At 38.9% G+C, this 20,822-nt stretch overlaps 1 protein-coding gene across 1 annotated transcript in view; it reads right to left on the bottom strand.

The window, feature by feature from the left end:
* LOC128704208 (vitellogenin receptor Yl) overlaps positions 1-20,822 on the bottom strand; it is a 32,982-nt gene that overhangs the window by 9,311 nt on the left and 2,849 nt on the right. Inside the window, exons 2-9 of the mRNA XM_070099004.1 lie at positions 18,354-18,473; positions 15,942-16,058; positions 12,668-12,794; positions 11,217-11,330; positions 10,316-10,431; positions 4,422-4,542; positions 3,727-3,892; positions 1,362-1,557 (exon numbers count right to left, since the gene is read on the bottom strand). Of these exons, the coding sequence (XP_069955105.1) occupies positions 1,362-1,557; positions 3,727-3,892; positions 4,422-4,542; positions 10,316-10,431; positions 11,217-11,330; positions 12,668-12,794; positions 15,942-16,058; positions 18,354-18,473 (1,077 nt within the window). The remainder of the gene's footprint in view (positions 1-1,361; positions 1,558-3,726; positions 3,893-4,421; positions 4,543-10,315; positions 10,432-11,216; positions 11,331-12,667; positions 12,795-15,941; positions 16,059-18,353; positions 18,474-20,822) is intronic.

The following is a 20,822-nucleotide window of genomic DNA, read 5'->3' as shown; positions in this document are numbered from 1 at the left end:
TGTGTATCTTTATATGTATATGCTTCTAAAATGTTGTGTTCTGAGCATCTCTGCAAAAAGTGATTATGTGTGAGTGAGGTGAAAGTGTTGAATGATGAAAGTATTTTCTTTTTGGGGATTTTCTTTCTTTTTTGGGTCACCCTGCCTCGGTGGGAGACGGCCGACTTGTTGAATGTATATATATATATATATATATATATATATATATATATATATATATATATATATATATATATATATATATATATATATATATATATATATATGTCGTCCCAAATAGGTAAAACTAGCGATTTTGGCTTAAATAGCAACGCTCTTCTTGCCGAATAAGGCAAATGAAAATTTGTGTATTCAAAAATTTCGCAAAAATCATTCCGAAACTAAGGAAAAACAATATATTTCATTGTTTGCTTATTATTAAATTATTGTAAACTTACCTAAATTATATTTAGTTGGATTAGGCTAAATTAAATTACGCTTCTTATAATAAGGTTAGGTAAGTTTTTTAAGATTTTTTATAACATAAATGAAGAAAATGCGTTTTTAAACTTAAGAGAAAATTTTAGAAAGAATTTAATTTGTATCTGGTTACGACCAGAGTTTTGGAAAGAATTATCGTCGTGACCAAAGGTTCCGGTGTGTGTGTGTGTGTGTGTGTGTGTGTGTGTGTGTGTGTGTGTGTGTGTGTGTGTGTGTGTGTGTGTGTGTGTATGTATATATGTGTATATATATATATATATATATATATATATATATATATATATATATATATATATATATATATATATATATATATATATATATATATTCATATTCAACAAGTCGGCCGTCTCCCACCGAGGCAGAGTGACCCAAAAAAGAAAAAAAATCCCCAAAAAGAAAATACTTTCATCATTCAACACTTTCACCACACTCACACATTATCACTGTTTTTGCAGAGGCGCTCAGAATACAACAGTTTAGAAGCATATACGTATAAAGATACACAACATATCCCTCCAAACTGCCAATATTTATATATATATATATATATATAAAATGACAGTTCAGATGTCACTCCAAACAGCAAATATCTCCAACCCCTTCACTAAAAGTGCAGGCATTGTACTTCCGCCTCCAGGACTCAAGTCCGGCTAATCGATTTCCCTGAATTCCATCACAAAATATTACCCTGCTCACACTCCAATAGCTCGTCAAGTCCCAAAAACCATGCGTCTCCATTCATTCCTATCTAACACGCTCACACATGCTGAGTGTCGTACTGTAAAAGTATAAATTTCCATAACTTGAACAGTAGTTTTATTTAGTTTAACGAGTATATAAGAGAATATACATTTTATCTTTCAACCTTGTCCACTTACTGTACGATTGGTTCCGTCATAATTCATATGCTCTACAGTGTTAGTAAGAGCATCCATCCAGTACAACTTGTGCTGTGATGGGTCAGCAGCTAGAGCATTGGGCCACCCTAGACCAGACACTAGGGTAGACTTGCTAGAACCATCCAGGTCTGCAGATTCTACTACGCCAATTTTCCAATTAGTCCAAAACATTTTTCTGGAAAACCAAATTTGTATAATGCACACACAACAAATATTTGTATGTATGTCTGACATATTTTTTTTTAAAACTGACTTGAGTACGATGCTTAAATATTAAGACTGGTCATACATGTTAGTTTATAATAATCACAAGATAACTTTTCATCTTAGAATTATTAAATACACATGTTAAGATGCAAAACTAAGTTTTCAACTTAGAATTAAAATGTTAAATTCTAAAAAGTTTTCATCACAGAATATTTAAATATAATTTTAAGAAGTAACAAGTAAAGTGTTTTAGTAGCCTCTGATTGCCAGTAAGCCACACAACTGTAAATGTGTGTGTGTCTGATAAGAGTCAACTGAGAAGGAAAAAACAAAAAGTGGTCTATGATAAGACTACGAGGATAAACCAATTCATTCCCTAAAAAAAAAAAAATAGACGTGCAATTACTTAATGTTTTCAAGAAGGGAATACAGTCATCTCTATAAAACTTGTTAGGTAAGACACATATGCAACAGTTAGGTATCTTTATTTCGAAACGTTTCGCCTACACAGTAGGCTTCTTCTTCTATCAACTTTTCTGTACTCGACTGAAGAAGCCTACTGTGTAGGCGAAACGTTTCGAAATAAAGATACCTAACTGTTGCATATGTGTCTTACCTAACAATCTGTCGGTATTTTATACCATTTTAATGTTCATTCTGTCAGACACTGCAACACAAGGGTATCTTGGTACAGACCATCAACTTCGACAACATCTGCTAGTGAGAACGGCTGAGTTTGAGAGGGACCTGCCCTCACAAAGCAACCTACGTCTCACCTCCTGGCACTATATAAAGCTCCATCCTGTCACTTCAACTTCATATTGTTTCAGACAACGGAACAATGCTCTTCTCCAGACTGAGGGACTGACCACCTCAAAACTTTAAGGGTGATGGACTGATTACATCGTCTTCAAGCATCTTCTGCTTCTATCAACTTTTCTGTACTCGACTGAAGAAGCCTACTGTGTAGGCGAAACGTTTCGAAATAAAGATACCTAACTGTTGCATATGTGTCTTACCTAACAATCTGTCGGTATTTTATACCATTTTAATGTTCATTCTATAAAACTTGTCCGGTGGGGGAAGGGAAAAGAGTGGGTTAAAGTGAGGGAGAGGAAAGAGGGAGGGAGGGAGAGGAAAGATGGAGGGAAGGAGAGGAAAGATGGAGGGAGGGAGGGAGGGAGGGGAAAGAGTGAGGCAGGTAGGGAGGGTACGTTGTAAGAGATAAAAATACAATGTTAGATCTGCATGACAAATTTTGCTTCAGACGTGGGTTCCGTGTGTTTCTGAGAGCACATCCCTGTAGTCCATCTCTAATCTTTTTAACACTGACATTCATAAGACATAATGACCACCATAAAAGATCTGGCCAGAAAAAAGTCGGTCTGGGCACCAGGCCGCGAGAGACTTGACGCCTGAAGGAAGTCTTCAGGCGTCAACGCTCTTGTGTTGACGTGTCGTGAGTGATGAACAACACTGGAAAATCACAAACAACAAATATGCAGAAGCCTGCAAATTTTTAAGTACGATTATATTTTATTTCTATACAATTACAGCAGTAGCGAGAGAAAGAGATTTCTTAATATGTATAACTTTTAACGGAATTAAAAATATCAACATAGAGAAATGGTTACAATGAGAAACCATAATTTTTAAAGCGGTAAACCGGTAAGCCTGCGGAAAGCCTTGGTCTGATGACCAAAAGCTCCAGCGACGGGTCATCATATGACTAAGAAACACTTGTCCTGTTTCCTGAGAAACCTACCTAACCTAAATATCAACACAAGGATATATATACACACTGAGAAGTTATTTATCTCGGTGTATATACCTTGAAAATTGACTTTAATCTTTTCTTAAACTGGTGGTGAACAGGTTATATGTGGTCGATAGGCTTTAAACTCAACCAAAATATGAAGACTTCATATGTCATACATTTAATATTAAAACCGAGTTCTGTATAATTCATTATCTAGATAAAAGGCTCTTCTCCCTAAGCTCAGGAAAATAGTTGTACCTCAGAGGAAACAAAAGCTTATACCTGGAGGATGTTCGGGGGTCAACGCCCCTGCCGTCCGGTCCATGACCAGGCTTCGTGCAATGACAAAATAAAAAAAATCCGAGGTCACTGTCTAACCTGTTCTGAAGGTCGAGGTGGATGGCTCTGCAGGAGCTACTGGAGACGAGAGTCTTGCAGACAATGCCACGCAGGGAACACACGGAGACACAACCTTGTTGACTGTCCGTCATATACAAATTCCTTCCCAGCCAGTCCACTGCCAAACCCTCCACTACTTTTCCATCTGTTGGAGCAGCAAAAACTCGGGTCAACAAACTCATATATTTAAGTTCCTCTCTATAAATACCCTTTGCATCTCTCTCTCTCTGTCTTTCCATTGTTCATCCTAGTAATTTCACTCTACCTTATTCCTTAAGAGATTACAAAGAGGTAATATTTGCAATACAAATGTACAACCTATACTGATAATTCACTCGCTCTATTACAAATAAAAAGAGGAAATAAATGTGTGCATTGTAATCTGATTACGACCTTCTAACAACCCAGTTCTTGGTAAACTGATTCAATATTCTGCCTTTACAGTAAGTATACATATTACACCTTATATAGTGCAATAAAAACGCTTCATTCAAAAAAATTCAGGAAAAAAGTTTCACTCACAAAACACAAAAAGGTTCCAATAAAAATGTCAAATGAGGATACAACAGACACACCACTGTATCAACGCTCTTTTCTGAGACGTCGAATATTATGCTTGCCTTAATACAAAGCACTGAAATACACTACTACACTGTGTGTTTTCCTCACCTTACCTGTTTCTATAATCAACTCTGCATGTCTGGCTGCATGTAGGTCCTTCCTGTACACACCACCTTGCTCTTTCATGCTCCAGTACACCATCGCTTCCACCGGGTCATATGCTACTGCTATTATCTGCCAATTACAGAATTTCCAAACTGGAATGTGCATGGTGCATGTAAATTCTTAATTTAGCTATAGATATATTATCAGATGCTACTTCATTTTATACAGTAATCGTATAGTTTTCTGTATGTTACAATCTTACTTTAGCTATGGACATATATTATCAGATGCTACTTAATTTTATACAGTAAATTTAGTTTTCTGTTATTAAAAAAACTAGTCGAGTTATATTAAATACAAGTAGCAACAGAGCTGGAGTGAACTAAAATAAACAATATACAATGTTCTGTCATTTGAAGGTAGGAGAGCTAAGAAGAAAATGATGCAATGGTTAGTTAATTTTGGAGATGTAGATGACAGACGAGAGGCTTGGCCACACGTGAGAGTCTATTATGCCATAAGCCTATTATTCAGCTTACCTTCTTGATTTAAATAAAAAAACCCTCATAGATCAATGCTATATTAACGCAACACTGAAGCCCTAAAGAAAGTCTTTGGACCGGTATGTTACTCTGGGCTGGCTGACTCCCAGACAAAAGTGGATGGTCAGGGATCAGTCATGTTCGGCTGCGTGAGTTGCTCGCCGCTAGCCACGCTGATATCTCTTAACAAAAACATTGATGTCACACCGTGAGTTGTCCTAAGGAAGCCGAGAACTCAATTTCATCATAAAATTTACATTTTAAAACACATTAATAAAATAAAGTTGAGATATTTTATATGAAATACATTCTCATATTGCTATGAAACACATTCTAATAATCTATGTCACTTTGTATAGCTATTACTCAAATAAGAGATGGGCAGCAAAACTAGGATATTTTACACTAAGTAAAGTTCTGACCGAAAGTGGCAGGATAACTGCCATTACTTGGGCCGCAAAGAGTAATTAAGGACTATACAACTGTACGGCATTGCAATACCAGGATAATTGTAAGGATACGGGATGTAGTTTACTGACTTAAGAAATCGTAATGACACGATTGCAAATAAACCATACCCCCGGCCGGGATTGAACCCGACGGGCTGGAGTTTTGAGACTCTATGACCGCGGGTTCAATCCCGGCCGGGGGTATGGTTTATGTAGTTTACACTACGTACAGATGTGCAATCTGTCAATATATGTAGGCTTGTTCAACCACGTAGTATATTCATTGACACCTAAAATCAGTGTGAAATGTACCTTGAGCGATGTGGAATATAAAAGACTGATTCGGTACATACCACGACACAGTGTACAGTTGTGTGGTCATAACCAATTATCGAATCGAGTGCTTCAAGACCGATCAACTGAGAAACCGGGAAGATAAATTCGGGATAATATCCACACATACATAGGAACAGATAAATATTTACATTGCTCCCACTAACCTGAAGGGTTCGCGGGATTATGCATGATTGATTTCTGAATCTTGCAGGACTGCTTATGGATCTTGCAGGAGTACTAAGGTGTAGGGAAAGGCTATATAATTTCAAAGTCAGATAGGCTCCATATATTCTACACAACTAGATTACGTATGGCTGACTAAATTATTATGAGTATGAAGCGTACCAGAAACCCTTGCATCCCTACGCCAAAATTTCTGGGTAATCCAAAGTCGTGCAGCTGTAACGAGAATAGTCAAAGGTTGCATCATCTGCCGATGGGATATTGGTAGGACATTACAGTATCTAGGTCTGCCGTTACAACCCCAAGAAAGGGTACAGAGTGGATGTAGGTGATAAACGTGCAACACACCTACTGGCAATAACGTTCAAAAATCCAGAGAATGGGGAGACAGTCTTAAGAGACTGCATTTCTTGTACATCTGTGTGCAGATACACGTTCAGTACATCTCGAACAATGTCTGCAGAAGCGTTTGTTAAATAATTCAGATGTGCTGGTGAATTTTCACGCTCGCGATTAATTACATCAAATAATGTCACCAGTTTCAGAGCAGCAGACAAAATCTTCGAAAACACTTTAGAATTTGAAAAGATGAAATTTCACAGCACCTGGAGCATATTGGAAAGATATTTGTAAAAGTGAGCAATGGGGACAGTCGAACGATGTCTCTGGAAGGTGGTTCATGGAAAGAGAATAATGGCGAGATGCCAACAGTTCCAGCCGAAATCGAGGCAAGAGTAAATAGCACGTTTCTAATTTGTTTGGAGGGATATGTTGTGTATCTTTATATGTGTATGCTTCTAAACTGTTGTATTCTGAGCACCTCTGCAAAAACAGTGATAATGTGCGAGTGTGGTGAAAGTGTTGAATGATGATGAAAGTATTTTCTTTTTGGGGATTTTCTTTCTTTTTTGGGTCACCCTGCCTCGGTGGGAGACGACCGACTTGTTGAGAAAAAAAAAAATATATATATATAAATATAATATATATATATATATATATATATATATATATATATATATATATATATATATATATATATATATATACACATATATATTTTTTTTTTCAACAAGTCGGCCGTCTCCCACCGAGGCAGGGTGACCCAAAAAAAGAAAGAAAATCCACAAAAAGAAAATACTTTCATCATTCAACACTTTCACCACACTCGCACATTATCACTGTTTTTGCAGAGGTGCTCAGAATACAACAGTCTAGAAGCATACACACATAAAGATACACAATATATCCCTCCAAACTGCCAATATCCCAAACCCCTCCTTTAAAGTGCAGGCATTGTACTTCCCATTTCCAGGACTCAAGTCCGACTATATGAAAATAACCGGTTTCCCTGAATCCCTTCACTAAATATTACCCTGCTCACACTCCAACAGATCGTCAGGTCCCAAGTACCATTCGTCTCCATTCACTCCTATCTAACACGCTCACGCACGCTTGCTGGAAGTCCAAGCCCCTTACCCACAAAACCTCCTTTACCCCCTCTCTCCAACCCTTTCGAGGACGACCCCTACCCCGCCTTCCTTCCCCTATAGATTTATATGCTTTCCATGTCATTCTACTTTGATCCATTCTCTCTAAATGACCAAACCACCTCAACAACCCCTCTTCTGCCCTCTGACTAATACTTTTATTAACTCCACACCTTCTCCTAATTTCCACACTCCGAATTTTCTGCATAATATTTACACCACACATTGCCCTTAAACAGGACATCTCCACTGCCTCCAACCGTCTCCTCGCTGCTGCATTTACCACCCAAGCTTCACACCCATATAAGAGTGTTGGTACTACTATACTTTCATACATTCCCTTCTTTGCCTCCATAGATAACGTTTTTTGACTCCACATATACCTCAACGCACCACTCACCTTTTTTCCCTCATCAATTCTATGATTAACCTCATCCTTCATAAATCCATCCGCCGACACGTCAACTCCCAAGTATCTGAAAACATTCACTTCTTCCATACTCCTCCTCCCCAATTTGATATCCAATTTTTCTTTATCTAAATCATTTGACACCCTCATCACCTTACTCTTTTCTATGTTCACTTTCAACTTTCTACCTTTACACACATTCCCAAACTCATCCACTAACCTTTGCAATTTTTCTTTAGAATCTCCCATAAGCACAGTATCATCAGCAAAAAGTAACTGTATCAATTCCCATTTTGAATTTGATTCCCCATAATTTAATCCCACCCCTCTCCCAAACACCCTAGCATTTACTTCCTTTACAACCCCATCTATAAATATATTAAACAACCATGGTGACATTACACATCCCTGTCTAAGACCTACTTTTACCGGGAAGTAGTCTCCCTCTCTTCTACACACCCTAACCTGAGCCTCACTATCCTCATAAAAACTCTTTACAGCATTTAATAACTTACCACCTATTCCATATACTTGCAACATCTGCCACATTGCTCCTCTATCCACTCTATCATATGCCTTTTCTAAATCCATAAATGCAATAAAAACTTCCCTACCTTTATCTAAATACTGTTCACATATATGCTTCAATGTAAACACCTGATCTACACATCCCGTACCCACTCTGAAACCTCCTTGCTCATCCGCAATCCTACATTCTGTCTTACCTCTAATTCTTTCAATTATAACCCTACCGTACACTTTTCCTGGTATACTCAGTAAACTTATTCCTCTATAATTTTTACAGTCTCTTTTGTCCCCTTTCCCTTTATATAAAGGGACTATACATGCTCTCTGCCAATCCCTAGGTACCTTCCCCTCTTTCATACATTTATTAAACAAAGTACCAACCACTCCAACACTATATCCCCCCCTGCTTTTAACATTTCTGTCATGATCCCATCAGTTCCAGCTGCTTTACCCCCTTTCATTTTACGTAATGCCTCACGTACCTCCCCCACACTTACATTCTGCTCTTCTTCACTCCTAAAAGATGGTATACCTCCCTGACCAGTGCATGAAATTACTGCCTCTGTTTCTTCCTTAACATTTAAAAGTTCCTCAAAATATTCTCGCCATCTACCTAATACCTCCATCTCCCCATCTACTAACTCCCCTACTCTGTTTTTAACTGACAAATCCATATTTTCCCTAGGCTTTCTTAACTTGTTTAACTCACTCCAAAATTTTTTCTTATTTTCATTAAAATTTCTTGACAGTGCCTCTCCCACTCTATCATCTGCTCTCCTTTTGCACTCTCTCACCACTCTCTTTACCTTTCTTTTACTCTCCATATACTCTGCTCTTCTTATAACACTTCTGCTTTGTAAAAACCTCTCATAAGCTACCTTTTTCTCTTTTATCACACCCTTTACTTCATCATTCCACCAATCACTCCTCTTTCCTCCTGCCCCCACCCTCCTATAACCACCAACTTCTGCCCCACATTCTAATACTGCATTTTTAAAACTATTCCAACCCTCTTCAACCCCCCCCCCCCCCCCACTACTCATCTTTGCACTAGCCCACCTTTCTGCCAATAGTCGCTTATATCTCACCCGAACTATATATATATATATATATATATATATATATATATATATATATATATATATATATATATATATATATATATATATATATATATATATATATATATAAAAGTTACGAGCTGTTACTGTCAACCATCAGTTGTTTGGGAAGATCGAGGTCTTTCCTACAGGGTTGACCAGGCCATCTGAAGACCGGTTGAATAATTTAAGATACATGTACAACATCTGGGTATTTTTTCGCAGACGTTTAGTCAACCAGTGGCTTTATCATTACAAATTCTAGGACATTATTTGAAGACAGTAGAACTATATACAAAAGATGAGGTAATCAGTCCCTCAGCTTTGGAGTTGGTGTGAAGAGCACCGTAGTTGTGAATTCTTCACAACTACAGACACCCATTCACCCATAAGGGTGAATGGGTGTCTGTAAAAGAAGTGTTTGTCTGAGGTAATAACGAGGCATTTGGAAAGTGATAAAAGGAGAATGAAAGAAAAGGACCCAAATTGCTGTCTTGTGGAACACCGAAGCTTATTGCCAGTTAGGTTAGGAAGGTCTATCCGGATACAGGACAAGTCTTTCCTGACACGGGTCTGAGTCATATGATGACCCGCAGCTGGAGCTTTTGGTCATCTAACCGAGGCCTTTCACTGGCTTTCCTGTCCACCTCTTTAAAAATTATGGTTATAATTATAACCATTTTATATCTTCTTACGACCCACTTGTTTTGCTAGCGATGATGTGGTAGTGTCTTTAAAAATTGTATGCTGAAGTATTATTATAATAATCATAACCATGCGCTAAACCCTTGAGGGATTCTGTGCTGATGCCTGTTACTTAGTTAAGACTGAATAGAAGCATAATATCAGTGTTACAAAGAAAGCTCACCCCGGAAGCAGTGTTGGCCTTTCCAGAATACACAGTAAATTCACTGGCACTGTCGAGGGAGTAAGCCTCCAAGTTTGCTCTTGTTCCCACTAACACATAGGCTGATGGTAGGCCTCCTGAAAGTGGAAAACTTTGACTAGATTATTATTATTATTATTGACAAAGAATAGATTCATTAATCTTCCCCATTTTAATATAAAATTCCACCAAACACGGTTTGTGATAATAAATATTAGGTAATAATTTGTAAATAATAAATTTATGTTAATTAGGTATCCCTGAAGGGGAACATAATAAGCGGTTGCCAGGATTTTTTTTATTAGTTTTCTTTCTCCAACTTTTAATTTTTATTTTGCTCAGAACACGAGGCTTCATGCCATCGGCTTAAAATTTCCAACGCTGGTTTAAGCTAACTAGGGCAAGACTCAATAAGAAATTGTTATGTGCAGGTTAAGTTAGGTAAGGTTAGTCAGCAAACGGGACAAGTGTTTCCTGACGCGGGTCTTAGATGATGACCCGCCTTTGGAGCTTTTGGTCATCTGACCGAGGCCTTCCGCTGGGTTACCGGTCCACCCCTTTAAAAATTATGGCCAGTGAGAACAATTTAAAACATCACAATGTGTTAGGTGCAGTTGATCCACGAGTAAGGTTGCTGAACTCATTCCCAGCATCCTGGAATGGCTGGGATAACTTCAAAAAACCATTAGTGGCGTCGTAGTTTGGAACGTTGAGATGTGTAGCCTACTTCGATCGACGATGAAAGTTAAAAATTTACCCACCTACCATTATCACTAAATTCTTACTGACAGAGTGTTAATTACATGCATGCATTAATTTGTTTAAAACAATTTCAGCTATCAAATCTACATGTGCAGTGCTGCTCATCTCTTGAGGGACCTACCCAGGCAGGTGGTGTTGAAGTGGTCCAGGGTGAGGTTCACAGGACACGTACACTGGTATCCTTTTGGAGTTGTGAAACACCCATGGCTACATTCCTTTTCTGGGCACGAGTTGTCTGAAACACAATTCAAAAACAGGTTTAAATTTGATCTTACCAGAATGTAAGATTTACATCAGTGGTAAGTGACGTAAGTATGTTTTTTTACGAACAATAACATGTGAAATTTTTGATAATATTGGTTAATAATCAACAATGAACAAATACCTTTATCGTGCTGCACGCATAACAGTACTACACTCATATATAGACAAAGAAAATAGTACTGCATCTTTGTACAAAGAGAGTACTTCAATGAACAGACAAAAAAATAGTACTACGGCTACGTACAGACAAAAATAAAAGTACTACACTTATGTAGAGACAAACCGAAGAGTACTGCACTTATGTATAGACAAAGAAAAGAGTACTGCAACTATGTATAGGCAAAAAAGAAAATGACTTTGTAATGAACTTGCGCCAAGGTTTGGGCAGTGATTCCAACCGCAGGCTGAGCAAGTGTGTGTACGACAGGCGATACGGTTCCTTCCCTGCAGTGAGCTAGGTAGACACTGTGTTCCTCTAACTTCTATTAACACTCGTCTATTGTTGGCAATATGCGAATAGTTTATTAGCAAATATATGAATGTCAGAGTATTGTACAATGAAAAGGACAGTAAATATGAATGACACATAAAAATGTACTAATAAGTAAAGGTATCATATTATCTTATATGCTAGTGACGATTAGAATGTCCAATTTGAGATGTGGTTGTGAAGGAGTCCCTACAACTCAATAGTTGAGATCGAGCACCATCTTGAGCCTCGCCTGGGCTCACAAGGTGCTTGAAGAGGTAACACTTGTTCATTACACTTAGCACTTGTTTTCTTGAAATGATAAATTATCTTAAGCTATACTGCACGCCAGTTGTCTAGGATAAGACTGTCATTAGACCTCGTCTCCATGAAGGATTTAGCTTTTGCTCCCAAGTTAACTACAGTTGGTATATATCTGTGATCATCACTATCACCGAAACACAGTGGTTTAGTACTTAAGATAAAGCGAGATACATTCAGAAACACATTTACCTGTCTGTACTGCAACTGCTAACAAAAAAAAATATGTAAACATTTGAGGTGTGCAGTCCGTACAACTTTGCTTGTAACAGATAAGTGAACTGCAGATATAAATCCAGATGTTAACCCTTTTTGGGCCTAGTTCCTAGGCCTTTTGTGTATCCACATGCTCTTGCGCTACCTTCCACAAGAAGGATATGGGGTGTGCAATACACTAGCCACTTCGGCAGCAAAATCTAAAAATCTAATCGCACAAATTCCAGTGTACTTATACTAATATAAAGATATTAATAAAAAAGACGTTCATTGTTGCCATGCCAACACAACAGAGCACTCACCACAAGCAGGACCTTCATCGTCGCCATTACTGCAGTCTGGTGAGCCGTTGCATACTTGTTTAACGTTAAGACAAGTTGAGCTATTCTGGCACTTAAATTCACCACGCTGTAATCTGCACACGCTATCCTACACATTCAAAAAGAAAAATTATAGGGACAGTATTTGTCTATAAATTAAAATAAACATATGAAAAAATAGGAAATTCGAAGAATCTGGGAAGTTAATTTCTAAGACACTTTTATCATGGAAACGCCTTTATTTTATGATGTTTCACTCACTGTGGATGAAACATCGTACAATACAGATTTTCCCCTGCAAATAATTACTTTGAAATTACCTCTTACCGGCTTCTGCCTCTGGAAGGTGGGTAATTATTTCAAAACTTGTATGTACGATACATTTACACACATTAAAATCAGTCTTAATTATAGACATAAACTAAAATACTTAAATATTTATGGCAGTATCCAGAAGGGGCTATGGGTTTATTATATAAATTTGTGTATACTATAATATACAGTCCTCGCTGTATATTACTCTCGTCTGCCATTATTAACAATCATGAAAAGGAAATTATGTCATCGATAAGGTACTATAAAGGCAGAGTGCTCTGTGAGGGACAGGACTCGTCCTAGAGAACCTACTTGTACCTGTGAGGCAGCAAAGAGTCCTTAAGGTGTCCCGTAGCTCGACTGCTAACGCACTCAGCTCACACACTGAGGTCCAGGGGTCGATCCCAGGTCAAGTTGGAAACATTATGACATGTTTCCTTAAGACACCTGCTCTTCAATGTTAACCCATCAACAAAATAGGTACCTGGGTGTTAGTCGATTGGTGTGGGTCGCATCCTGGGATAAAATTGGCCTAATTTGCCCGAAATACTCTGCATAACAAAGGGTTTTCTATATAGCGATATGTCATTGATATCAGCCAGGCCTGTATACCTTGTACATGTACTTGTAGAAATTATTATTATTGTTATGATAGTGACAAGAATGAGAGTCCACAGGTCAGTAAGTACAGTCACTTCACAAGCCTATCACAAGCCCTACATCACCAAATGCCAGTTCGGATACTGTCTTTACTAACACTTCATCGGTTACTTGCCTATTTAACATCATGTACAGTCTCTTTCCTACTGTTACTGTTCCTAATTGTCTAATAATCACTAATTGTTCACTGGGCCATGAATTCTTACATATATTGGCTTGCAGGCATTACCCCTCGACTACCTCCCGCCGAGTGAGAGTTCGAAATTCCCTGTCTGTCTCTCTCTCGCTGGTTCATCCCAGCAGTTCTCTCACTTTGATGTAGATATATGGTTCAGAGACCGACAGGTTGGTGAATTAGACACTTGTGCAACACTTGGGTATCTTTATCATGGAAACGTTTCGCCAACCAGTGACTTTATCAGCCTAATACAGTCCATTTTTTCTCTGTATTAGACTGAGGAAGTCACTGGTTGGCGAAACGTTTCCACAATAAAGACACCGAAGTGTTTCACAAGTGTGTAATACATCATCCCTCACTGTGACCTACTGCTGATCAGCTCTCACCTGCCCCGGAATATGTTCTCCTCACTCGGAGAATATTAAAAAATCTCCACACTTTCACTGGTGCTACCCACACTATGCAACACAGCTGTTGGGAAGACCCCTCTCAGTCGTATACCTTCCTCACACTGAGATTCAAACATACGAAACACCTGTTAGGGTTTGCTAAATGCGTAGGAAGCTGTCAGGCACTGAATAATAATAGTAATAATAATAATAATAATAATAATAATAATAATAATAATAAGCAACAATAGTAATCATTAGAAAAGCAATTGATGAACTCATATTCTGCATCCAGTTATCCCACAATGCAACACACGTATATCCACTTCTTCCACCATGCAACCACACACATATATATCTAGTTATCCCACCATGCAACCACACACGTCCCGTTATCCTGACTCACGAAATCGTAGTGGTCTGGAGTTTTGAGACTGATCGCGGGTTCTATTCCCGCCCGTGGTATGGCCCGTTATCCTACCAACAGATACACTGTTATCCCACCATACATCTACACACGCCCCATTATCCTAGCATTATATAACGCGCACACAGTTATCCCGCATGCACAACCACTCTTCCAGTCCTCCAGCGCAGCTGTATGCATCGCTTATGGCGAAAATCAATACAATTAATAAAATAAGATAAAACAAGAAAGCGAGAGAGACTTAAAATCACCATGGTTAATACAAATTTGATAATATTTTAATGAACACAAATAAAACACAGGGAAAAACTACCTTTCATCTTCTTATATATGATATAAAAAGTACCGAGACAACTATACCTTCATTAGTCTATCAACGTGTATACCACCAGAAAATTTTATGGATCTTCCAAAAACACCGAAATTTGTTAAAGCATAAGCTTAATAATGTGAGGAGATTAGTTGAGTATGAGCTTAAAAAACATAGATGAGAGTAAGAGAAAATCTAAATCAATGAAAAATTGCCCATCAGACTAGATGGAGGGCACTGTTGAGGGAGGGAGTATGGAGGGACGGATGGAGGACTGTGTGGAAGGGATTGTAGATAAAGGGAAGGAGTGTGGATGGAGGGAAGGAGTGTGGATGGAGGGAAGGAGTGTGGAGGGAAGGAGTGTGGATGGAGGGAGGGAGTGTAAAGGAAGTAAATGTTTTTAATGATCTAGGAATGGATGTGGCGACAGACGAGTCCATCAGTAACAAAGTTATTGAGTCCACTGAAGGGAAAAAATGAATCCAGTTTACAATATATAATAAAAAAAATATCTAAATTTTTTTTATTCGCCCTAAATTATTGTAATATTCGCATAAATTTTGTAATATACAATCTTAAAGTCTGAAAAAGCTAGATGCGGGTTATTATTGAATATTATCATGGGTTCATGACGAGGGCGGGGAATGTGGCTAGGCCTGGGGACACTTGGTCCCAAAGATGAGGTACTGTACCTCCTCCCATGGGAGACTTAAGTCTCGAGACACTCCCCAAATAGGGAGCCAAGGCCGGGTCACCACTACTTGGAAAAGACCCGGGCCGGGAGAATACCGGCGAATAAAAAAAAAAAAAAAAAAAAAAAAAAAGACAGTTATTCATGTAAAATATTAATAAAACAATACAAGTAACTTGCAGACAATGGAAATAACAGACTACACGAGTAAGATGGAGCACAAGGAACATATTGAAGAAATTTGTAAATTCATAATCATATGAACATTTAAAGGTGAGAACCATACCTGGGGACACTCAGATTCATCACTACCATCCAGACAGTCGAGGTCACCATCACACTGCCAAGACACTGGAACACATCGTCCACTGTCTGTACAAGAAAACTGATCCACACACTTCATCTGTAAAATAAATATTTGAGATGTAGACCCTGAGATGTCACTTATGTTGTTACCCTTCCCACTGTATCTTTGTTAATGTATTTTGTTTTCAAATACAGTTCATAGAATATAGGGAGAGGTAGAAGAAAATACTCAAAACAGCTCTAGGGAGAATCCTAAGTTTTCCCTGAAGTGCGTTTATTGTCTTTTCTGAGGATGATGATCTCCAGTCCAGCTCCAGAGGTGGTACCTCTCTCTCTCTCTCTATGTATATATAATCTGGTGTCGAGGGATTTGCCAGTTTATCCTAAATTTTGCACGGGACAAACTGGCAAAGCTCTTGAGACCAGAATTAAACACACATATGCAATATCTATTGGACAAGAATCCAACGCTTTGTTTATTCATGTAAGAGGGATACAGCAAATTGTGTTGACTGGAGTAATGCCAAGGAATTACTTCCCTGTAATTCTACAGTTCAAGGATATGATGTGGAATCATCTCTTACCAAGCACCTTGGTGTTTAACATATAAAATGTACTTCTCTTGCCTCCTCTTCCTCTCTTAACACACATTATAGGAAGCATTTCTTTAGCCACAGAGTAGTCAGGAAGTGGAATAGTTTGGGAAGCGATGTAGTGGAGGCAAGATCCATACATAGCTTTAAGCAGAGGTACGATAAAGCTCATGGTTCAGGGAGAGTGACCTAGTAGCGACCAGTGAAGAGGCGGGGCCAGGAGCTTGGACTCGACCCCTGCAACCTCAACTAGGTGAGTACAATACAAATAATTGAATACCTATTACAGTTTGTTCCTTTATATATTTTGGATGTAAGTATTTAATTTTAGTTCCATTCAAAGTTTTGATAAAAAACAATGACTGTTTCCCACGACGGCAATATTGCCCCAAAAGGAGGAAATACATTTACCATCATTCATTCAAGGGCGGTTTTGTCTCAAATATTTGCCCTCAAATTCATATTTTTTTCATATTATGGTAGCACTTATTCTGATGTTTGTTTGGTTGCGTGTTCCAGTGGAGTTAGGCAACACTGGTTAAGAAACAGGACAAGTGTTCCCTGACACGGGTCTTAGTCATATGATGACACGCCACAGGAGCTTTTAGTCATCTGACCGAGACCTTCCGCTGGCTTACCCGTCCACCCATTTAAAAATTAACATATCAGTGTAGTATTTCTAAAGAGAAAACAGTAAGATTTTTTCTGTAGTGTTTACTCACGCATGACTGTGGGACGGTCATGCGTGAGATAGATTAGATTTTGCCACCGAAGTGGCTAGTTTATTGTGCACCCCATATCCATCCTGTGGAGGGTAGCGCGAGAGCATATGGATACACAAAAGGCCTAGGAACTAGGCCCCAAAGGGTTAACAGGAATACATATGGATTTATATCTACATATCTATAGTTCACTTATCTGTTACAAGCAAATTTAGGAAATTTGCTTAGTATATCTGGTATCTTATTTTCATTAATAAGATATCTTGACATGTCACATAGGTTATTATACTGTCTGTCTCTGTATTCCTCAATAAGTGGACAATTAAGCACATAGTGTTCAAGAGAGTGACCATATGCCTGATCACATAATTTACATTTAGTTTGATCATCATCTGTGTGTCTCCCAAACTGCCAGAAGTACTTGTAACCAAGCCTAAGCCTGGCCACTACAACATCAGTCAGTCTGTTCACATTGCAAGTTGCTCCATAAACATACTTATCTACGTTCATGTTATCATAGTGGGTTATAGATCTACTCAGGCTTATAACTGCATTCCTATAACAATCATTTTCATTATTTACTTCTCTCCTAATATTATTCCTAATGCTAGACACAGTTATACCAAAGTTATATTCTACATTCTCCTTCTCGATACTCTTCTTGGCTAACATATCAACTTTATCATGAAGGAGTAATCCAATGTGTGATGGGATCCATAGCAATTGTACATTAATTCCTTTGTCCCTAATTTTTGAGTATCTATACCTGGCTTCCCCAATGAGCATGTTGTTGGAGTCATTATATGAGCCAAGAGCCTTCAATGATGACATAGAATCAGTAATGATGACAGAGTCAAGCTCAGTGTCATAGGTTAGCTTTAGCGCCATTAGGATTGCAAACAATTCAGTTTGCAGTGTAGACGCCCAGTTGTTAATTCTTATGCCTAACTCAACAAATTTATTATCGTTCTTAACTAGGGAGGTGGCAACAAGAGCAGATGCAGCCCTGCCAGAAGACTCCTGTTTAGATCCATCAGTGTATATAACTTGTGATAACTTGTTACTAACAAATAGTACCTTCGGACAGTTGACTTCATCAGTACCATCATCACAGTCTATGGCACCATCACAGAGCCATGATAATGGCAGACATTTACCGCTGCTCCCACATTTCACCTGATCCTCGCTGCACTCTACCTGGTAAAAGAAAACAATTACATTTACACTCTTAAAAAATCATTTTACCGTGAGCCAAATGACATGAATGTCAGGTAGTGGGACACATGTGCAACGTTTCACCCCTGTACAGCGAAACGATGATGCAATAAAATATCTTATTAGATGCTCATGCGTTCTTTTACCTAACACATTGTTGGTAATTCTACCATTATTAAAATGATGTGCCATCAGGTTAACTATCACTGTGTGGCCATGTTGTACCATCTTAACTACCACTGTGTGGCCATGTTGTACCACTAGGTTAACTACCACTGTGTGGCCATGTTGTACCACCAGGTTAACTACCACTGTGTGGCCATGTGTACCACTAGGTTAACTATCACTGTGTGGCCATGTTGCACCACCATGTTAACTACCACTGTGTGGCCATGTTGTACCACCATCTTAACTACCACTGTGTGGCCATGTTGTACCACTAGGTTAACTACCACTGTGTGGCCATGTTGTACCACCAGGTTAACTATCACTGTGTGGCAATGTTGCACCACCATGTTAACTACCACTGTGTGGCCATGTTGTACCACCAGGTTAACTACCACTGTGTGGCCATGTTGTACCACCAGGTTAACTACCACTGTGTGGCCATGTTGTACCACCAGGTTATCTACCACTGTGTGGCCATGTTGTACCACCAGGTTAACCACCACTGTGTGGCCATGTTGTACCACCAGGTTAACTACCACTGTGTGGCCATGTTATACCACAAGGTTAACTACCACTGTGTGGCCATGTTGTACCACCAGGTTAACCACCACTGTGTGGCCATGTTGTACCACCAGGTTATCTACCACTGTGTGGCCATGTTGTACCACCAGGTTAACTACCACTGTGTGGCCATGTTGTACCACCAGGTTATCTACCACTGTGTGGCCATGTTGTACCACCAGGTTAACCACCACTGTGTGGCCATGTTGTACCACCAGGTTAACTACCACTGTGTGGCCATGTTATACCACAAGGTTAACTACCACTGTGTGGCCATGTTGTACCACCAGGTTAACTACCACTGTGTGGCCATGTTATACCACAAGGTTAACTACCACTGTGTGGCTATGTTGTACCACCAGGTTAACTACCACTGTGTGGCCATGTTGTACCACCAGGTTAACCACCACTGTGTGGCCATGTTGTACCACAAGGTTAATTGCCACTGTGTGGCCATGTTGTACCACCAGGTTAACACCACTGTGTGACCTGTTGTACCATCAGGTTAACACCTGTGACCATATTGTATCACCAGGTTAACCACCACTGTGTGGTCATGTTGTACCACAAGGTTAATTACCACTGTGTGGCCATGTTGTACCACTAGGTTAACTACCACTGTGTGGCCATATGGACAAAGGGTTTCTTTTATCTCTACAAGTACAAGATTCATCTTATACAGACCATAGCTGACTTCACTGACATACTATATAGAAAGCCCCTTATTATGTAGAGCATTTCAGGCAACTTAGGTTAATTTTGTCCCCAGGATGCGACCCACACCAATCGGCTAACATCCGGGTACCTGCTTACTGCTAGGTGAACAGGGACAGCAAGTAACAAAATCTATAACTAATCTATTACAAGGACCCCAATGGAAATAAATCAATGACTTTTTTGGGGGGTTATCCTAGGTAATCTGCACACATGCTGAAATATATAATAATTTATGTAACTGTATTTATGTGTACCTGTACCTGAATAAACTTAATGGCACGAGACAGGAAAATGGGTTATTTGAAAGTGTACAAGGATCTCATGAAACCAAGTCATTTTGTCTGCCTTTTTTTGGGTTATCCCAGGTTCTCTACACATATACTGCTATGTATGATAATCTGTGTACCAGTATTTGTGTATACCTGAATAAACTTAATAAATAAATTTCCACTAGTGGTGTGAGTGGTGCTAGCTGGTATTATTAATGTTGGTATATGTGAGTGTAGCCGCCAGATGACAGCACCTTCCGTGTGTTGTTGGCCTCTCCTTGTGTCTGCACTGTTATAAAATGGCGGATTAGTAATAAAATAATAATAATCTTTATTTCTACAGGTACATGATAAAACTTATACAGATCTAACTAACAACAATGACATACTATTGTATAAAGAAAGTCCCTGGTTATGCAGAGTAGTTCGGGCAACTTTGGTTAATTTTGTCCCCGGGATGCGACCCACACCAGTCGGCTAACACCCAGGTACCTAGTTACTGCTAGATACAGTGACAGAGGGTTTAAGGAAACACGCCTGTTTCCATCCATACTGGGAATCGAACCACGGACACTTAATATGGGAGCCGAGTGCGCTACCAACCGAACTATGGGAC

This window comes from Cherax quadricarinatus, chromosome 66 (genome assembly GCF_038502225.1).
Source record: "Cherax quadricarinatus isolate ZL_2023a chromosome 66, ASM3850222v1, whole genome shotgun sequence".
Lineage (NCBI taxonomy): Eukaryota > Metazoa > Arthropoda > Malacostraca > Decapoda > Parastacidae > Cherax > Cherax quadricarinatus.
Note: the sequence above shows the minus strand (reverse complement) of the source record. Positions and strands in the feature narration are given on the sequence as shown.